General features: G+C 48.4%; 1 protein-coding gene across 1 annotated transcript in view; it reads left to right on the forward strand.

The window, feature by feature from the left end:
• Positions 1-17,607, forward strand: part of SSC4D (scavenger receptor cysteine rich family member with 4 domains) — a 52,624-nt gene that overhangs the window by 10,807 nt on the left and 24,210 nt on the right. Inside the window, exon 2 of the mRNA XM_030537025.1 lies at positions 7,332-7,512. Within this exon, the coding sequence (XP_030392885.1) occupies positions 7,332-7,512 (181 nt within the window). The remainder of the gene's footprint in view (positions 1-7,331; positions 7,513-17,607) is intronic.

Raw genomic sequence — 17,607 nt, forward strand, 5'->3', positions numbered from 1 at the left:
CCTTTTACCCGGCGTAAATGGGCTGGACTTCAAGTAGTGCAAGGCTCTTAGCCAGGAATCCTGCATATGTTGTGCCCACTAATCAAGGGGTCATCTGACTCTGGGACCCCTTCCCTGCTGGTGCATCACAGCCTCTGGCCATCCCAAGGGATGCAGCCAAGGTGTGTGAAGCAGAACGGTTAGTGCAGACTCCCAGCGGAGGCATTTTGTAGGAAAAGAAAACATACAAATAGAAATGCCTTCAGTACGTGGTCTCCCCTCCTCCAAGACGCCAAATCAGCCTCTGCTTTTCATCAGCAACCCAGAGCTAGACCCCAACGTAAGAGTGTATCTCTTGCCTGCCTACCTGAAACCTGAGTCATTCTCCACCCCACTATGTCTCTTTAAACGTGTCCCTTTTTCCTTCTTTCTCCCTTTCTTCTTCTTTTGAGAAAACTCACCCCAGGATGTGATGCTATCAATGCCGGGCTATTTCCATGCCATAGAGCTTTAAGTCAACTTCACGTCCAACAGCAGCAACATCCATTCCCGAAAGGTGAACGAGATGACAGGCTGGAGCTGGTTGGTTGCAGGGTGAAACATTTTTTTTCCTCTTCCTCCTTTTTTTTTTCATTTGCAAAAAATATTCTCCACAAAGTTTCCTGCTTTCCCTCCTGTTTTCCTGGTGCCGGAGAGTCGGGGGGAATAGTGACTTCTGAATTGTTATTTTTAATTGTGTTCCTTTCATTAACTAGCCAGCTCTTTTCTTTATTTCAAAAGAAGAGATTTATTTGTGGGATTTTATAAAACCATCGCTGCACTGGAAAGAAAATACCAAGCAGGTATGTGATTTTGATGGCACTCCTCTATTTTTTTAATCAGTGTAATCATTACCCACACATAGCGCTCAGGCAGGGAAACAGAGCTTGAAAGAGTTTAGTTTTTCATAAACGTGTTTAAATAGTTTCGAGAAGAGACATGGCTACAAAAAGAGATGGATCCAACCCTAGAACAATGGTGCAGAGGCTCATTTCTGTACCTGATGCATTTCCAATTCAAGCCAAAGGCAGGATTTTTAAATGAGCTATTTTAAAGCTCCGTTTGTTTGAGACTATAGTTATCAGTTTGTGGAATGACAGCGTAGGGACTTTCTATGCCCTGTGTAATATCAGTGTTGCTTTGCCTGTAGATTACTCCAGATGCACTGTCCAATATTTCGGTGAGTCTATAGGTTGTGAGCGATATATCTGAAGAATGCATGCTAGTCTTTTAAATAAGGTTCAGTAACACATTGGGCTCAAAATGCCTCCTGGACGGAAAGGGTGCTTGTTGCAGGGTTGGATTAAAGCTAATTTTCAATCAATGGGGATCCATGAAGGGGTTTCCCCTGGGGTTTAAAGACGAGTGGGTGTAATCCTGAATCGGGAGCTGGAAGCTGAGGAGGCTGATGCCGGTAGAGAGGGATTGGGAGCAGGGATCCATTAAGTGAATTGCAGCTGGGCACAAGCAACACAGTGCAGGCTGGGTGTTGCCACTGCAGTCTGGGAACCGGAGGGTGTCATTTTAATGGTTAAAGCCTGCTGGTCCCCTGCCAGGGGATGTCCATCGCTCTCCGGCTCTTTCACAGAAGTCACCGATGGTGATCATTTGTAGGGATGGCTATTAGGAAAGGCTGCTCCTCCTCCCCTTTCTGAGTGCGTTAGAGGAGGCAGGGAAGGTGGGTGGCACTGGGAGCTTTGCTTGTTGGGAGAAGGCTGGGATGGTTTCCTTTGAGCCGGGCTGCACGTCCTCTCTTGGTAGGGAACAGGTATGTGCCGCTGGCCCAGTAGAGCCTCATCTACCCTCTTTCAGCCAGTCTAGGTTTGAGGGTGGGGCAGGCCGTGCAGGACAAAAGGTGCCATTATTCAGAAGGGAGCCTTGGCACATTAGGGATGAATGGAGTATTGAAAAACACACCAGCGGGGACTAGATTATTTTTCATCCCTTCATAACGGAGCCGTTTGTCTGCTGGCGGGTCCCTGCTGCGAGCTCGGGGAACGGCATATGAGCAGGGAGAGCGCAGGAAGTCGGGAATTCTCCACAGTGGCACGTCCCGGACGTTACAGCTCTCGCTCCATTTTCTACAGATCTACATTACGGCCCTTGCTCCGTCGTATCGATAGGTCTAAAGCGCTCGCTCTATTGTCTGTAGGTCGCCAGCATCTTTAGCTCCTCAGTGCAAAGGCAGCACCTCGCTCTGAGGTCGCCCATGACACACGTACCCCAGGCTTTGGTTGTACCACATCGGGGCTTCTTTCCAAGGCAGCTAATGGAATTCCGGTTTGGGGGGGTGTTTTTGAGTCAATCTTTAACTAGCGAGGAGCAAAGCTGGTCTGGAAGCTCGGTTGCTCATCTGAAGCTTTTCTGAACGCCTCTTGGCTCCATAGGGCTTGTGATCTCACCCAGTTTGGTTTCTGGCTGAGATGTTTGGGGTTTGTCACTTCTGGCTGGGTCGCAAGCCCTCAGTCAACCAGCCTGTCTTGCAGTGTTTCTTACCGCTCTTCTGGCCCCGCCAAGCCGGGAAGCACAGTGGAGCGTGGAAGTGGGATGGAAGGTTTGCACATAAGTTGTGTGTGAAGCGTCAGGGTGATTGATACTGTATCCGGATGGGCTCCCTTTTCCCCCTTGTTACCTCCCACTCTTCACAGGGGAAGTGGTCTTTGATGGCCAGAACAGGAGGGTCTTTGACATCTAACAGTATGTGGCCCCAGCAGCCATGCTCTTTGCTGATGGCTTTGATGCAATAAAACTGGTGGGTAGGGGACTAGTCTGGGAGTTGGGAGACCCAGGTTCAAGTCCTTGCTATGATACAGACTACTGGTGTCACCTTCAGAAAGTCACTTAGCCTCTTTGAGCCTTGTCTCCCCGTGTGTACAATGGGGATAATAACAGGGCCCTGCCATGCGGGGATAGTGTGTGGAGAAATACTTTAAAGATGGTACTCAGGTATTACAGTGATGGGGAAACATAGGTGCCTTAGATGGATGGAAAGTCAGTGGCGCTCTGAGCAGGATAAAACAAGATAAGAGAAGAACACTGGAAGCATGGTGTAGAGTGGGGCCTGTCGTGGGGAGGGGGCCAGGCCTCAGGGAGTCCCTTCCCAATCTATGGGCCAGGAGAATGAAGCGGGAGCTGCAAGTCTGTCTCTGGGGGCAGCTTGGGTGAAGATGGTCACATGCTTCCCAGTCGTCTCTGGCTGGTCACGCAGTGGTTGCGTTTGACAAGAAGACAAGCCCAGGGGAGTTCAGATGTCTCCCAGCCAAGCGTGTCAGAGTTCAGGCTGCATCCGCATCTCTCCAGGTTATCTCCAGGGGCTGCCACAGACAGGGGGAAGCTGCCTATCATAGCCATGTGCTGAGGGGCAGCGGGTTACATGGCATGGGCTGTGAGCCCGTGTGAGAGGAGGTCATAGGGCCTAGATGGGGGGATGTGTTAATATCTGCTCTCAAGGGGAGCAGGTACCCAATCCAAGACTTTTCATTCAGGATTCAATTAATTAGTCCATTGATGCCTTCAGAAAATGTAGAGACGGGGCTTATATACCCACCAAACTCTGCCTGCTGGGTATAAAGCAGGCACTGTCGTGCAATACAGAGAAACTCAGGAGGTTCATACCTATGGGCATGCCTCGGCTCTTGTCATCGTTACTGAAAGCTCTTTAGATGTTGGTCCAGCTTGGGCATCTATATCTTTATGATTCTTTTCAGCTCAAGATCCTGGTGGTAAGGGGGAGTTTTTTACCAACAGACTATTCTCGGTCAGAGTTCCCTTTATCCAGCTGAATTTCATGTCCACGTTTCTGAGGGGGCAGCTGCAGATTTCCCCTCTTCTAGCTTCACTAAGTGGCAAATCTGACCCGACCTCTGCAGCTGTGAAAGGTCCTGGAGTGGATGTAATGGACCTGGCACGGGTTGGCTAAGCAGGGCAAGGCCATGATGTGTGGAACCTGTCATTGGAAACTACAGCCGCTGCACTCTCTGGGTGTGTCTACACTGCAGTAGAGGCCACAGATTGGTGTGGGAAGGGATAGCTCAACATCCCCACCCTTGCCATGCCTCCAGACCTCTGAATATCCGCGGATGACACTGAGCTGGGAGGGGTTGCAAGCACTTTGGAAGACAGTATTAAAATGGCCTTGACAAATTGGCAATTGGTGTGAAATCAACAGGGTGAAATTCAGCAAAGACAAGGGTAAAGTGCTGCATTGAGGAAGGAAAAATCAAACACAAAATGGAGACTAAGTGGCTAGGCAGTAATCCTGCTGAAAAGGGCCTGGGGGTGACAGTGAATCACAAACTGAAGATGCGCCAACAATGTGAAGCAGTGGTGAAAGAGGGAACTATTCTGGGGGGTATTAACAGGAGTTTTGTATGTAAGACACAATTGTCCCACTCTGTTTGGTGCTGGTTGAGACCTCAGCTAGAGAATTGTGTCCAGTTTTGAGTGCCGCACTTTAAGATAGATGTGGACAAATTGAAGAGAATTCAGAGGAGAGCAATAAAAATGAGGGAAGGGTTAAAAAAACCTGCTCTGTGAGGAAAGGTTGACAGAATTGGGCATTATTTTTAGTCTTGAGAAAAGAAGACTGAGGGGAATGCTTATGACAGTCTTCCCACATCTTAATTGCTGTTCTGAGGAGGACAGTGATCAATTGTTCTCCATGTCCACTGAAGGGAAGACAAGACGCAATGGGCTTAATCTGTACCAAGGGAGATTGAAGATAGATATTAGGAAAACTTCATCTAAGGGTAGTTAAGCTCCGGAAAAGGCTTCGAAGGGAGATGGAATCCCCATCACAGGAGGTTGCTAAGGACAGGTTGGACAAACACCTGTCAGGGATGGTGTCCTCAGCATTGGGAAGGAGCGGGGGTAGACTGGATTACACCTGAAGGTCCCTTCCAGTCCTATATTCCCATAATTCAATGACCTCCCTAGCACACAACCCACAGACCTGAGGAATTTGCCTCTACAAGCAGCTGCTGAGTAGCCTCCCAGAGGCTGAATGCTGTGGGCTTTGATTCTCTTGTGAAAACACAACTCTATTGACTTCAGTCACTTACTACTTTAAGGCCTGACCCATAGTCCACTGAAGTCAGTGGAAAGACTCCCATTGACTTCAATGAGGTCTGGGTCAGGCCCATATGCTGGTGAGAGTGAGAGCTAAGCTGGGCCTAGTAGGTAGAAGGGCCAAGGAGGTGGAACATCAGGGACTCATAGAAATGCGGGGCTGGAAGGGACCTCGAGAGGCCAGCTAGTCTGGCCCTGTGCTGAGGCAGGACACTGGAAACTTGCAATGATCTGAGGATTCCCCGGCTAGTTATTTTACTGAGTGGAGTGTGCACAAAGAAATGACCAATGCTGGCCCAGGTCAGCCTGCCATGTGGAAGAACCCATGGGAGAGGGCAGGGGTGCAGCGATCTCTGAAAGGACCCCCACAAACACATTGTCCTGATGAAAGCAGCAAAGAATCCTGTGGCACCTTATAGACTAACAGATGTTTTGGAGCATGAGCTTTCGTGGGTGAATACCCACTTCCTCAGATGCATGTAATGGAAATATCCAGGGGCAGGTATATATATGTGTGCTAGCAAGCAAGCTAGAGATAACGAGGTCAGTTCAATCAAGGAGGATGAGGCCCTGTTCTAGCAGTTGAGGTGTGAAAACCAAGAGAGGAGAAACTGGGTCTGTAATTGGCAAGCCATTCACAGTCTTTGTTCAATCCTGAGCTGATGGTGTCAAATTTGCAGATGAACTGAAGCTCAGCAGTTTCTCTTTGAAGTCTGGTCCTGAAGTTTTTTTGCTGCAGGATGGCCACCTTAAGGTCTGCTATAGTGTGGCCAGGGAGGTTGAAGTGCTCTCCTACAGGTTTTTGTATATTGCCATTCCTAATGTCTGATTTGTGTCCATTTATCCTTTTCCGTAGCGACTGTCCAGTTTGGCCGATGTACATAGCAGAGGGGCATTGCTGGCATATGATGGCGTATATTACATTGGTGGATGTGCAGGTGAATGAACCATTGATGGTGTGGCTGATCTGGTTAGGTCCTGTGATGGTGTCGCTGGTGTAGATATGTGGGCAGAGTTGGCATCGAGGTTTGTTGCATGGATTGGTTCCTGAGCTAGAGTTATTATGTTGTGGTGTGCAGTTACTGGTGAGAATATGTTTCAGGTTGGCAGGTTGTCTGTGGGCAAGGATTGGCCTGCCACCCAAGGCCTGTGAAAGTGTGGGATCATTGTCCAGGATGGGTTGTAGATCCTTGATGATGCGTTGGAGGGGTTTTAGCTGGGGGCTGTATGTGATGGCCAGTGGAGTTCTGTACTGCAAGACAAACCCAAGAGAGAAACCAACAGGAGATCCTCTGGAGCTGTGTTGCCGAGATAGCTGGCTCCAGGCTACGGATGCTTCACACGGGGTGGGGTGGGGAACCTGGGGCTGGATTATTTTTTCTGACTAATTTCCATGGGGCCAGGAGAGTCAAGGTGGATCCCCCAGATGTGGTTCACCCAGAACCTTCTGCAGCCACCTTGGGGCATATCCTACCTACTCCCCAGCCTGGTCACTGGATCACGCAGAGACCTGGGGAATGCACTGCCCAGATAGCTGAACCCACATTCAGCTAGAGTAGATCCCTCCGTGCACAGAGCACTGGGGGACAGTCTAGGCCATTCATGCTGAAGGATGCACTAGCTGACATTTGGCTATATCTCATGCAGTCTTCATTCTGCCTTGGGTGTGCTGGTCCTGTGCCAGGAGCAGAACAGGGTCCAGGCTGCTCAGCACTTGGATGGGAGATTCCCGAGAGAAATGCAGGGGGCTGCAGGAGAAATATTCGTGATAAGTCAGCACAGAGCCAATGTCCCGGCCCAGGGCTAGCTGCTGTCTCTCCGGTGAGATGTAAGGTCCCGCGCACATATGGTCATAAAAAATTGCATTGGCACATCTTGGTCGCAACGAGGGAGTGAGGGAAACTTCATTGGAGGTTGTTATGTTCTATCTGCTCAGATTCCTCCTGCAGTGTCACCTGGCTACAGTATTCCTCACTTCCTCTCCTAAGCTGGTCTTCTTTGCTGTTCAACAGCTACTGTGTTCCACCCCAGAGGTGACTGCATTTCAGAGCTAGGCAAAATGATTCCTGTGTGTAGGTTTTGTGTCCTGCAGGATATAAAGTGCTGTATAAATGTAAGATTTTCATTATTTTACTGGTCCGGTTCCTGGCCCAGCACAACAGGTCGTGGGCCATGACGGAGGCTCCCAGGCACTGCAGAAAGAACAACAATGAATAATCACTAATGCTTATCTCTGAACTTTCCAGGTGTGGCTTCTCATCTGCTTCCGTGAGAGACAACCGGACGACCATCCAGCTGACGAGTGTAAAGCAGCGATGAGAATTGGTCCCCGGCCAGCTACTGAGCACAGAGTGTGGAGGCCGGGCCTCTGCATATTCCCTGCCTTCCTGCTCCCAGCAGCACTGATCCTCTTTCTCGGCCCCAGCGGTGAGCTCTTTCTTTGCACGGGGTGCAACCAGGGTGGGAACTTGGCCCACAGCTAGGGAGCTGATCCTAGGACAGGGCACTTCCAGGATCAGCTGGATAGATGTAAATCTCTCCCTCCACATGCTGAACCTCCAGCCCGCAGCGCTGTGTCCAGTACAGGCGCGCCGGCTGATTGGTTGGTCCCCCAAGTCGGTGTGCAGAGCTCCTTGGAAGCAGCGAAAGAGCAGGCTGGTTCCAAAACATGCGTGTGAGGGTCACTCCAGCTTCTGAATGCAATTGCCACAGGCCAGAGTTGGCAAACAGCGCTGTCTAATGGGGAGAGTGCTGAACAGGGACTCTGGGTTCTAGTCCCAGCTTTGACACTGGCCTGCTGGGTGTCCTTGAGTAAGTTACTCACTTGCCCACTCTTTTTTCCCTTCCATAAAATGGGGATAATGATACTGCTCTCCCTTGTGAAAGGCTTTCAGATTTCCTGATGAAAAGTGCTCTGTAAAGGTCTGGAATTTATCCCTGGGCAGAGAGTCAGCTGAAGGTAGAGTTGCCAATTTTGGCTGGAGGTTTCATCATATGCCATCATCTTTAATTAAAGATTAATCTTTAATTCCTGGAGATTGCAGGACAATCCTGGAGGGTCGGCAACCCTAGCTGAAGGTCTGTGCATTGCGGAAGTCCCGCTGAAGCCAAGAGGTCTTTAAATAGCACTTTATGGCGTCAGCACAGGGGTGCATTTCACAGACGTAACATCGTCCTTTTGACACCCGCAAATTGTAGGCACAGATAGCGGATGCAGTTTTGTCCCTACCATTATTTCAAGGCATAATCGGTGTCACTCAGACAACAGGTTTCCTTGATCTCTTGGTACAGTCAGGCCTTTCCACGTGACATTAACTGGGTCTGCAGTAACTGCAGGCATGAGAAGGCCGCTGCCAGTCCAGGACACTTTCCAAATCAAGCCCCAGTCTCATGAATGATATTTGTGATGGCAAATGCAGTGGCCAGAGTCAGCTACTAATCAGAGCTGGGAGGGAACTGGATTTTTCTTGTCATGGGAAATTCTGTAATTTCTGTAATTTTTTTTCCATTCTGAAATGGAACAAACAGAAACCTTTTCCGAATTTCCTGCAAAATGAAATTTCAGAGAACTCTTCATTTGGGGACAGTCGAAACTGGTTTGGTTTGGGAAAATCAAGACGGCTTGTTCCGAGGTCATCCCTTTTGAACTTCTATAGGCAAAACCATTCGTTTTGTTTTTGAAAGGTCACTTGGAAATGAAAAGCTGAAATCGTCCATTCCAAAACTGGGACATTTCAACAGTTTTAAAAGATTTCATTTAGGCTTTTTCTAAATAAAAACACTTTGAAATTGACATATGTTTCTAACCCTTTTGATTTTACGCAAAAATGGCCTCTTCTATCGAAAACCCCTTTTGCTGAACATGTTCTGACAAAGCCGTGGTGGTAACCATAGGAAGCGTTATTGCTGATCGAACAGCTCCTAACCTTGTTATACACAGATGTGCCAGGGTTTTGTGCATGGGGATTTTCTACCACGCCCACCCCCATCTCCTGACAGGCTCTTTGCAATTCTTCTTTGGCCATGCCAAGCTGCTGTGCCAGCCTCCCCCTTCCTTTTTCCTGACACACCCGGTTATGGCATTGAGCTCTGACCAGGGGAGTGTTCCTTGCTTTAACACTGGACGTTGACACTAGACAAATTCAGACTGGAGATAAGGTGCGCATTTCTAACCGAGAGGGTGATTAACTACTGGAACAACTTACCAAGGCTTGTGTGGATTCCCATTTTAAAATCAGAACGGGATGTTTTTCAAAGGTCCAAACAGGACTTGTTCCAGGGAAGTTCTACACACGGGGGATCAGAGTAGGTGGCCACACTGGCCTCTTCTGGCCTCGGAATCTATGACTCTGTGAAACATGAGTGCTCTCCTAGCCTGTGCTTGGCTCTCCCGCCTCCCTCCCCCCCACCCTGCCGCCTGTGACTTCCATGCCCAGTGGGGAGCGATCGTGACTGGACTGGCTGAGGGAACCGAGGCTGCCCTCCTCCCAGCAGGGATGGAGGGAGGCGAGGAATAGGGGTGATTGGACAGGGGACAGCAAAAACAGAGAAGAAAAGGGACTTTCAAGATGACTGGGGGCGTGGATGCTCAATTGTCATTAATGTCAATGGGAACTGAGCCGCTAAATCCCTTAGGTAGCTTGGAAACCCCCAGCTGAATGTGGGTGGGGGGGAGCAATAGAGAGACAAAGTGCTGATTGCCCTGCAAACCTGTCTGTGCTGTGCTAAGCTCCTTCCAGCCCCTGGAGAGAAGGCGCAGCTCGGCTGGAGCCCCACGAGAGTCCAGTCTGACTCCTCTCCGGCTGGCTTGCACTCTCCTTGTCAAACCTTTAGTCCCAGATTTGGACCTTAGCGTCCAAAATATGGGGGTTAGCATGAAAACCTCCAAGCTTAGCTACCAGCTTGGACCTGGTACTTGCTGCCACCACCCAAAAAATTAGAGTGTTTTGGGGCACTCTGGTCCCCTTGGAAAACTTTCCCTGGGGACCCCAAGACCCAAATCCCTTGAGTCTCACAACAAAGGGAAATAATCCTTTTTCCCTTCCCCCCTCCAGGTGCTCCTGGAGAGATACACAGATACAAGATCTGGGAATACAAACAGAGAGACTCCCCCTCTCCGTTCCCAGTCCTGGAAACAAAAGCACTTTCCTCTTCACCCAGAGGGAATGCAAAATCAGGCTAGCAAATCCAACACACACAGATCTCCCCCTGATTTCTTCCTCCCACCAATTCCCTGGTGAGTACAGACTCAATTTCCCTGAAATTTCCCAGAAAAGAAAACTCCAACAGGTCTCAAAAAGAAAGCTTTATATAAAAAGAAAGAAAAAATACATACAAATGGTCTCTCTGTATTAAGGTGACAAAATACAGGGTCGATTGCTTAAAAGAATATTGAATAAACAGCCTTATTCAAAAAGAATACAAATCAAAGCACTCCAGCACTTATATTCATGCAAATACCAAAGAAAAGAAACCATAGAACTTACTATCTGATCTCTTTGTCCTTACACTTAGAAACAGAAGATTAGAAAGCAGAAACTACTTCTCCAAAGCTCAGAGACAGCAGGCAGACAGAAAACAAAGACCTCAGACACAAAATTCCCTCCACTCAAAGTTGAAAAAATCCGGTTTCCTGATTGGTCCTCTGGTCAGGTGCTTCAGGTGAAAGAGACATTAACCCTTAGCTATCTGTTTATGACACTCCTGAATACGAATGAAATTTCCTGGTGTCCTGGATTTGTTAATATCCACCAGCGTGGTTGGTATCATCCTTATCCATTTGACAGGGACCTTCTTCAGGATCAGGGCCCTGGGCAAACACACAGGCCTTGCCTTCACTAGGGAGAAAAGTGTTTGCTATCCTGTGGTAATTGACATGGTCTCAGTGCCACTACATGGGACAGAGCACCCCACTGTGTGGGTTACAAGTCCTCATCCTTCGGCTCTGCGGGTGTAGAGTAGGAGACGGTTTAGGCCCAGTACCTGTCTAGGGATGGGAGGAGACAAAGTCTCACCTCCCAGGCTGTGGTCAGGATGTAGCCGGAGCCCATGGAGGTGGTGATGTCACTGGAGTCTCTCTGGCCATGTCTGGTCAGGACATCTCTCAGGATCAGGGCGATGAAGGCACAGTGGCGTCATGCTGGATCTTGGGGTCCCAGGAGATGGTGGGGGTGGCAGCCAAGATGGTGAAACTCACTCCTTCCCCATCTCTCATCATTCGGTCAGCCAGCCTGGCGGCAGCCAGCCTATTGCCCCAAAGGCTCTTTCTGAGGACCCACACAGAGGATTGGTGGGTGGAATAGCCCATCATCTCCTAGTCTGGTTCACCGCTTACACCTGATTTCCAACACACCAATTTTGGTCCATTAACTTCCGGTCCCTCACTTACTTCACTTATCAGGCATGATATTAACACAGTCCTTGAGTTCTAGCAGGAGACTCTTTGGTTTGGACTAACTCGGTCTGTCTTGCTTTGGCACCCTCTCCCATCAGCACTTGTTGTTATAGGCTGTGGCGACAGGTTGTGATCTTTCACACACTCTCTCCAGCGGAGCTCACAATGAGGTTACATTTGTAGATCCAATTATCCCAACGGACACCAATCAGTCTTTGGCTTCTAATGCTAAGGGCTCTCTTTAAACAGGGCAGAAAGCCTTGAAAGATGTGCAGAGGGTGAAAGCTTGAGGCTGGCTGTTTATTGGAACTTGGCGCTCCTGGGGAGATGGGGAAGCAGGTTCTCTTCTGCATGAACTTGGTGCCAGCTGCTGTGGTCCCTGCTTGGCCAAATCCCCAAGGAATGCAGGACTGGGCCCGGAGATTTGAATTCCCTGGTGGAGTATCGGTTCAGGTAGAAAATAATGCCCTGAAGAATCCTAACAATGAAACCTGAGTTGTTTGAAGCCTGTTCGCTGAGGTTCACGGCAGCCTTCTTTGGCGCCTATCCAGAGACAGCCAGTCAATGGGTTTTGGTGAAAGCGGCACCTGAAGTCGTTCAGTTTCTTCGCTTGGCACTCAGTACCATGCTGACCGACACAGCAATCTCGCTGCAGCACTTGCTGGCATCTTAATGGAAATGACCAAAACTTGCCTTTGCTATCACCAAGATGTAGGGGGTGTACAAACCTGCAAGTCACAACAGCGATAGGAGGGGCAAAGCCCCAATGACTGGAACCTGCGGGGACACGCCACCGAAACCTCTGTGGAGGGAGATCGGCAGGGTGCGTGCCACGCTCGTAAAGAAATGGGGTTGAAGCTTGGGAAATGGCCAGATGGGAGAGGCCCCAAATCAGGACACTGGATCAAAGCCCTCAAGCTGGGAGAGATCATCGAATCATAGAGTCATAGAATATCAGGGTTGGAAGGGACCTCACGAGGTATCTAGTCCCACCCCCTGCTCAAAGCAGGACCAATTCCCAACTAAACCATCCCAGCCAGGGCTTTGTCGAGCCTCACCTTAAAAATCTCTAAGGAAGGAGATTCCACCACTTCCCTAGGTAACCCATTCCAGTGCTTCACCACCCTCCTAGTGAAACTTTTTTCCTAATATCCAACCTAGACCTCCCCAACTGCAACTTGAGACCATTACTCCTTGTTCTGTCATCAGGTACCACTGAGAACAGTCTAGATCCGTCCTCTTTGGAACCCCTTTTCAGGTAGTTGAAAGCAGCTATCAAATCCCCCCTCATTCTTCTCTTTTGCAGACTAAACAATCCCAGTTCCCTCAGGTTGATCTGCACTGTGCAGCCTTGCTCCAGGCAAGCCCTACATACACATTACAGGTAGGGTGACCAGATGTCCCAATTTGATAGAGACAGTCCCAATTTTTAGGTCTTTTTCTTGTACAGGCTCCTATTTACCTGCCCCCACCCCCGTCCTGATTTGTCCCATTTGCTGTCTGGTCACCCTAATTACAGGGAACAATCCTGGCTCAGCCCCCGAGGGAAAGTTACCTAGATTCTGTCCATCTCTGAGCGATATAGTTCTCTGCAGAGCCGGATGCTCGTTTGTTCCAGGGGCTATTGCTCTGCTGTAAACCCCAGTCGAAGAGCATGGAACAGGGAGCCAAGACACTTGGATTCTAGTCACGGCTTTGCCATTGACTCAGTACATGACCAGGCCTCAGTCTCTCCAATTGCAAAGGGAGGCTAATGAGATTTGCCCTCCTTTATAAAGCACCTCTTGTTCCCATCCAGCAGATAATGGGCTTCTCCTGAAGCTCATGTGGTGGAGGAGCTGATGGGCAGGGCGAGAAAAGCGCCGTCCCCTGGTTTACATTGTTGCTGGCACCAGGCGAGCTGCACTGGACTTTGCCTGGTGGCAGGAGAATGCCCGAAAATGCCCCGTGTAGATACAGCCTGAGAGGGTTTGAGCTCATGCCACTCAAGTCAGCTGGAGTTTCACCAACAACTCCAGCAGGGCTGAGACTGGGCCCCTGCTGCCCCCAGCGTTGCGGTGAATACAGTAGAAACCACGGGGCTCACTGCACTCATCTTCATTCCTCCTCTTTTTAGTGTTTGCTTGCCAGGCTCCCAGAGCTGCATGAAATGTGCCTGTTTCCATTCCCTGCGGCACATGGAGACTGTCTGTGGCCTGAGTTCACATGGGGGTCTCCCCCAGGGAGTTGGAGGGTTTGAATTCCACCTGCCCTAAAAACTCATTAAAAACTCACAGGGATTAACATAAAAATTCACCCCTGGGCAGAGGGCTATGCTAGCCGTCGGCGCCTTGTAAGGTTCAGGCGGGACTGAAGTGGTGCCTAGGCCTTCTCTCTGCTGGCCCCTCTGCAAAGGGGGTGAATTTTACCACTGATGAAGAGAGATTTTGGTTACACCTGGGCCAGAACTAAGAGCCAAACACTTCCTGTCACTTGGTGTCTGGGCCTGTAAGGAGGGTTGGGCCCAGCCTCACCTGTGACTGATCAGCTGCTTCCCAGCTGAGCTTCATGCAGGAATTATAAAAGACGCCCAGTGGCTCAGTTATAAAGAAGAGTTTGCAGGGAGGAGGATGGGACATGAGCACAGATACAAGCGGAAAGGCCTTCGCGGAAGACCTGAGTTGGGGGAATGACCAGGTTTATACATAGACTTAATGTTGAACTGTTGTGTTTGGAGAATAAACTGTGCTCTGAAGGGGAGGGATTGATAAGAGTGTCTGGGCTAGGGAGAGAGGCCAGCAGTCTACAGCCCAGCCTCTGCAGGGAGGAGATAAAATTCAGATCTAATATGTGCCACCTGAACCCAGCTCAGATGCCACAATGATGGGCACAGTCTAAACGCTAAGGTCTTGTCTACACAGGAAACTATACTAGTACAAGCTGCTACGATGTGAATTTATGTTGATTTAGCCGTGGTATTCCCTATGTGGATGTTGTTATTTTGATGTGAGTGCCTTATATACATCTTTTTTCTAGCTTATGCCAATGTGGAAGGGGTTTAAGCTAAACTGGGAAAAGCCATTCATTCTTCTTTGGGAACAGGAGTGTCCACACAGAGACCTGTACTAGTGCTGCTGTACCATTGTAACTTCCCAGGTAGCACTGGGATCATCAAAGCAGATGAGGAGTTTGGCACCAGAGCCAGCTGCAAAGTTTTGAGGGAACAGTCGTCTGTCTACAAATGCAATGTCACTGAAATGGAAACATTGCGTAGGAACACATCAGTTTCAGTGTAACATTTTGTTTTGACTTTTGTAGGATATTCAATATATTCTATGTTCTATTGTCTAGTTAATATTTTAATATCCTATAAAAGTCAAAACAAAGGGAGTTGACACTGGAAACAAAACATGTCAACATTCGTGTAACAAAGCTTTTCGATGGCTTTGGATTTCTTTTGGAATTTTTGTTTTGTGGGAAATGTTTGAAATTTCAGCTTTTTGTTCCAGTTCAGAACAACTTTTTTTGGAATTTCCCACCAACAGGGAATTTTGGTTACCAACCTGCTCTAATCATTGATTTCACAGCCAGAAGGGATTGTTGCGACCATCTCCTCTGACTTCCTGTGTAACACAGAACTTTCCCAACATAATTCCCAGAGCAGATCTTCGAGGTCCCCAGCTGTCACTGCATTTCCATTAGATTTTGGCACTTCACTCCCTTAGGGTCTTTGAAAACTCCCAGCTTCGATGGCTCTGCCTCGCTCAGAACTGGCTCAGGTCTAAAGCTTTTCAGTAACTGGGTTGGGGTCTGGAATGGAAGCCCGTGGCACTGGCAAGCTAGTGTTGTGCAGACCGAGCATCAGCGAGTGAGCATGTCATCCTTGCTGGCCTATGTGAAGACCTGTTGAAAATGAGTGCTTGGCTTTGATTCATGCTCGGTCTGGTCTGGGGTGAGGAGCTGCAGGCTGGCACCTCTCAGCCCTTCAGTGGGAAAAGCTTGGCTGACTGAGGGCAATCCACTTCTCACGGATGGACTTATACTACAACTGGCAACTAACTTTCCCGCAATCCTCCTCCCTCCCCAATAAATTGCATGGAATTTGGAATAAATCACAGATTTCCCCCAGGGAGAATTTGAGACAGGAACTTTGTAACCTTAAACCACTCAGATAGGAGCAGAGCATGCTGCCCTCTATTGTTTCATTCATTTCTTTTTGTGAATGAGACTTGGCTAAGTGGATAACAAAGGGCGATTTGTCCTCTGAGTTACACTATTGCAGAAGCAGCATCGGGAAATGAGTGTCTATGTAGACTGCACCAGGGCCTCGTTGCCTGCCCTGGTGCAACTGAGATGGGAATCTGGTGCTAGGTTATTTGGTGGATTTTATTTCCACTGGGTCTGTTCCCTTTTTTGCTGTGCAAAGATGGATAAAGGAAGCCTGGAAGTAGAGCTCATTGGAAAATGGAATTTCTATCCCACAGGAAATGAAAACATTTTAACATTTGCTTTCATCCCAAATTGGGACAAAAAGTCAAAATTTAGAAATATCATGGGAATAGAAATACTACAAAAATGTCAGTTTGGAAGCATCAAAAGGACCTTATTGAATCATTTTGTTTTGAGAATGTCAAAATAATTTGTTTTGAAACATAATGTCAAATATTTATTCTTCACATTAATATTTTGTATTCTAATGTAAACATCTAAATGAAGCAGCAAAGTTGAAATGAAACAAAATGAGAATGTCTAAACAAAACTCCATTCTGAGTCGTTTTGAAATATTTCTGGCAAAAATCCTGCCAGTTGGTACTTTTCTGTGAAACATTTTGATTTTTGACAAAAGGACATTTTCTGAGGGAAAATGTTCCACTGAAAATTTTTCAGCTGGCTCTATCTGGAAGATTTGCTTTTCAAAATATCACTTTTTCCCCTGTTAAACATAGAAATACCAGAAATGTCAAGTCTGGGGTCTGCTGGTTTTGCTGAAAGCAATCCTGGGCATCTCAGATGCATGTTGCAAGTTCTTAATGAAAGGAGCAGGGATATGAAACTTTACCAAAGATGTCCTTTCTATCAAGTGTGTTTTAGGCTTTGGAGTTAAATAGGTGTCAGCAAAAACAAATGCAAAACAGAGTTTTAAACAATCTGACTAACCAGTTTCTCCTCTCTTGGTTTTCACACCTCAACTGCTAGAACAGGGCCTCATCCTCCCTGATTGAACTGACCTCGTTATCTCTAGCTTGCTTGCTAGCATATATATACCTGCCCTGGAAATTTCCACCACATGCATCTGAAGAAGTGGGTATTCACCCACGAAAGCTCATGCTCCAAAACGTCTGTTAGTCTATAAGGTGCCACAGGATTCTTTGCTGTTTTTACAGATCCAGACTAACACGGCTACCCCTCTGATACTTGACTAACGATACTTTCCCTCACTGTGGGGTTTACTCAAGTGACCTAATTTGGAGTCGGTTCTCTTGAGTCAGCCCAGCATGGGTGAGATCAATGATGCTGAGAGATCAGGCTGGAGTTGCTGTATCATTACTGGTGTTGCACTAAGACTTCACGGGGCACGTCCCATGGTTCTCAGAACTGCAGTACGCTGAGTTGTTTTATGAACCCTTTCCCAGTGTATTGTGGGAGAACTCCTCTGTCCCTTCTGTGCACATGGGCAGAAGTGGTGTGAACCTGGCAACTCCTTCAAGTAAACCACTTCTAGCTTGATGTGCTCCCGATTTCTGTCCGTGGCTTTCATTCCAGCCGGTGGCAAGGCCTGGGTCCAGCTTCTTGACTCATAACGTTGTCTCTTAGGGTTTGCCTACATGCACAAGTTGCACTGGTTTCAGATTTGTTGTCTTAGCGCTGCTGGAAGAATGTTTTTGGTGGAGAGCGCCCACGCTTAGCTGCTTCTGTTCACACACGTGGCAATGCTTGCGTCCACACAGGGGCAGGTATCTGTGTCCTCGCTGCCTTTTGGGAGATATTTTCTGGGCATGATGGGATAGCCACGGTGATGACAAGGAAAAGGGCCTTGGGATTCAGTCGGTAGCCTAGGACTCAGGTGATCTCGGTTCAGTTCCCGGCTCTGCCCTGGACTCTCTGCGTGACCTGGAGCAAGTCACCTAGGAGCAGATTTTCAGAAGGGC

This window comes from Gopherus evgoodei, chromosome 17 (genome assembly GCF_007399415.2).
Source record: "Gopherus evgoodei ecotype Sinaloan lineage chromosome 17, rGopEvg1_v1.p, whole genome shotgun sequence".
Classification (NCBI taxonomy): Eukaryota; Metazoa; Chordata; order Testudines; family Testudinidae; genus Gopherus; species Gopherus evgoodei.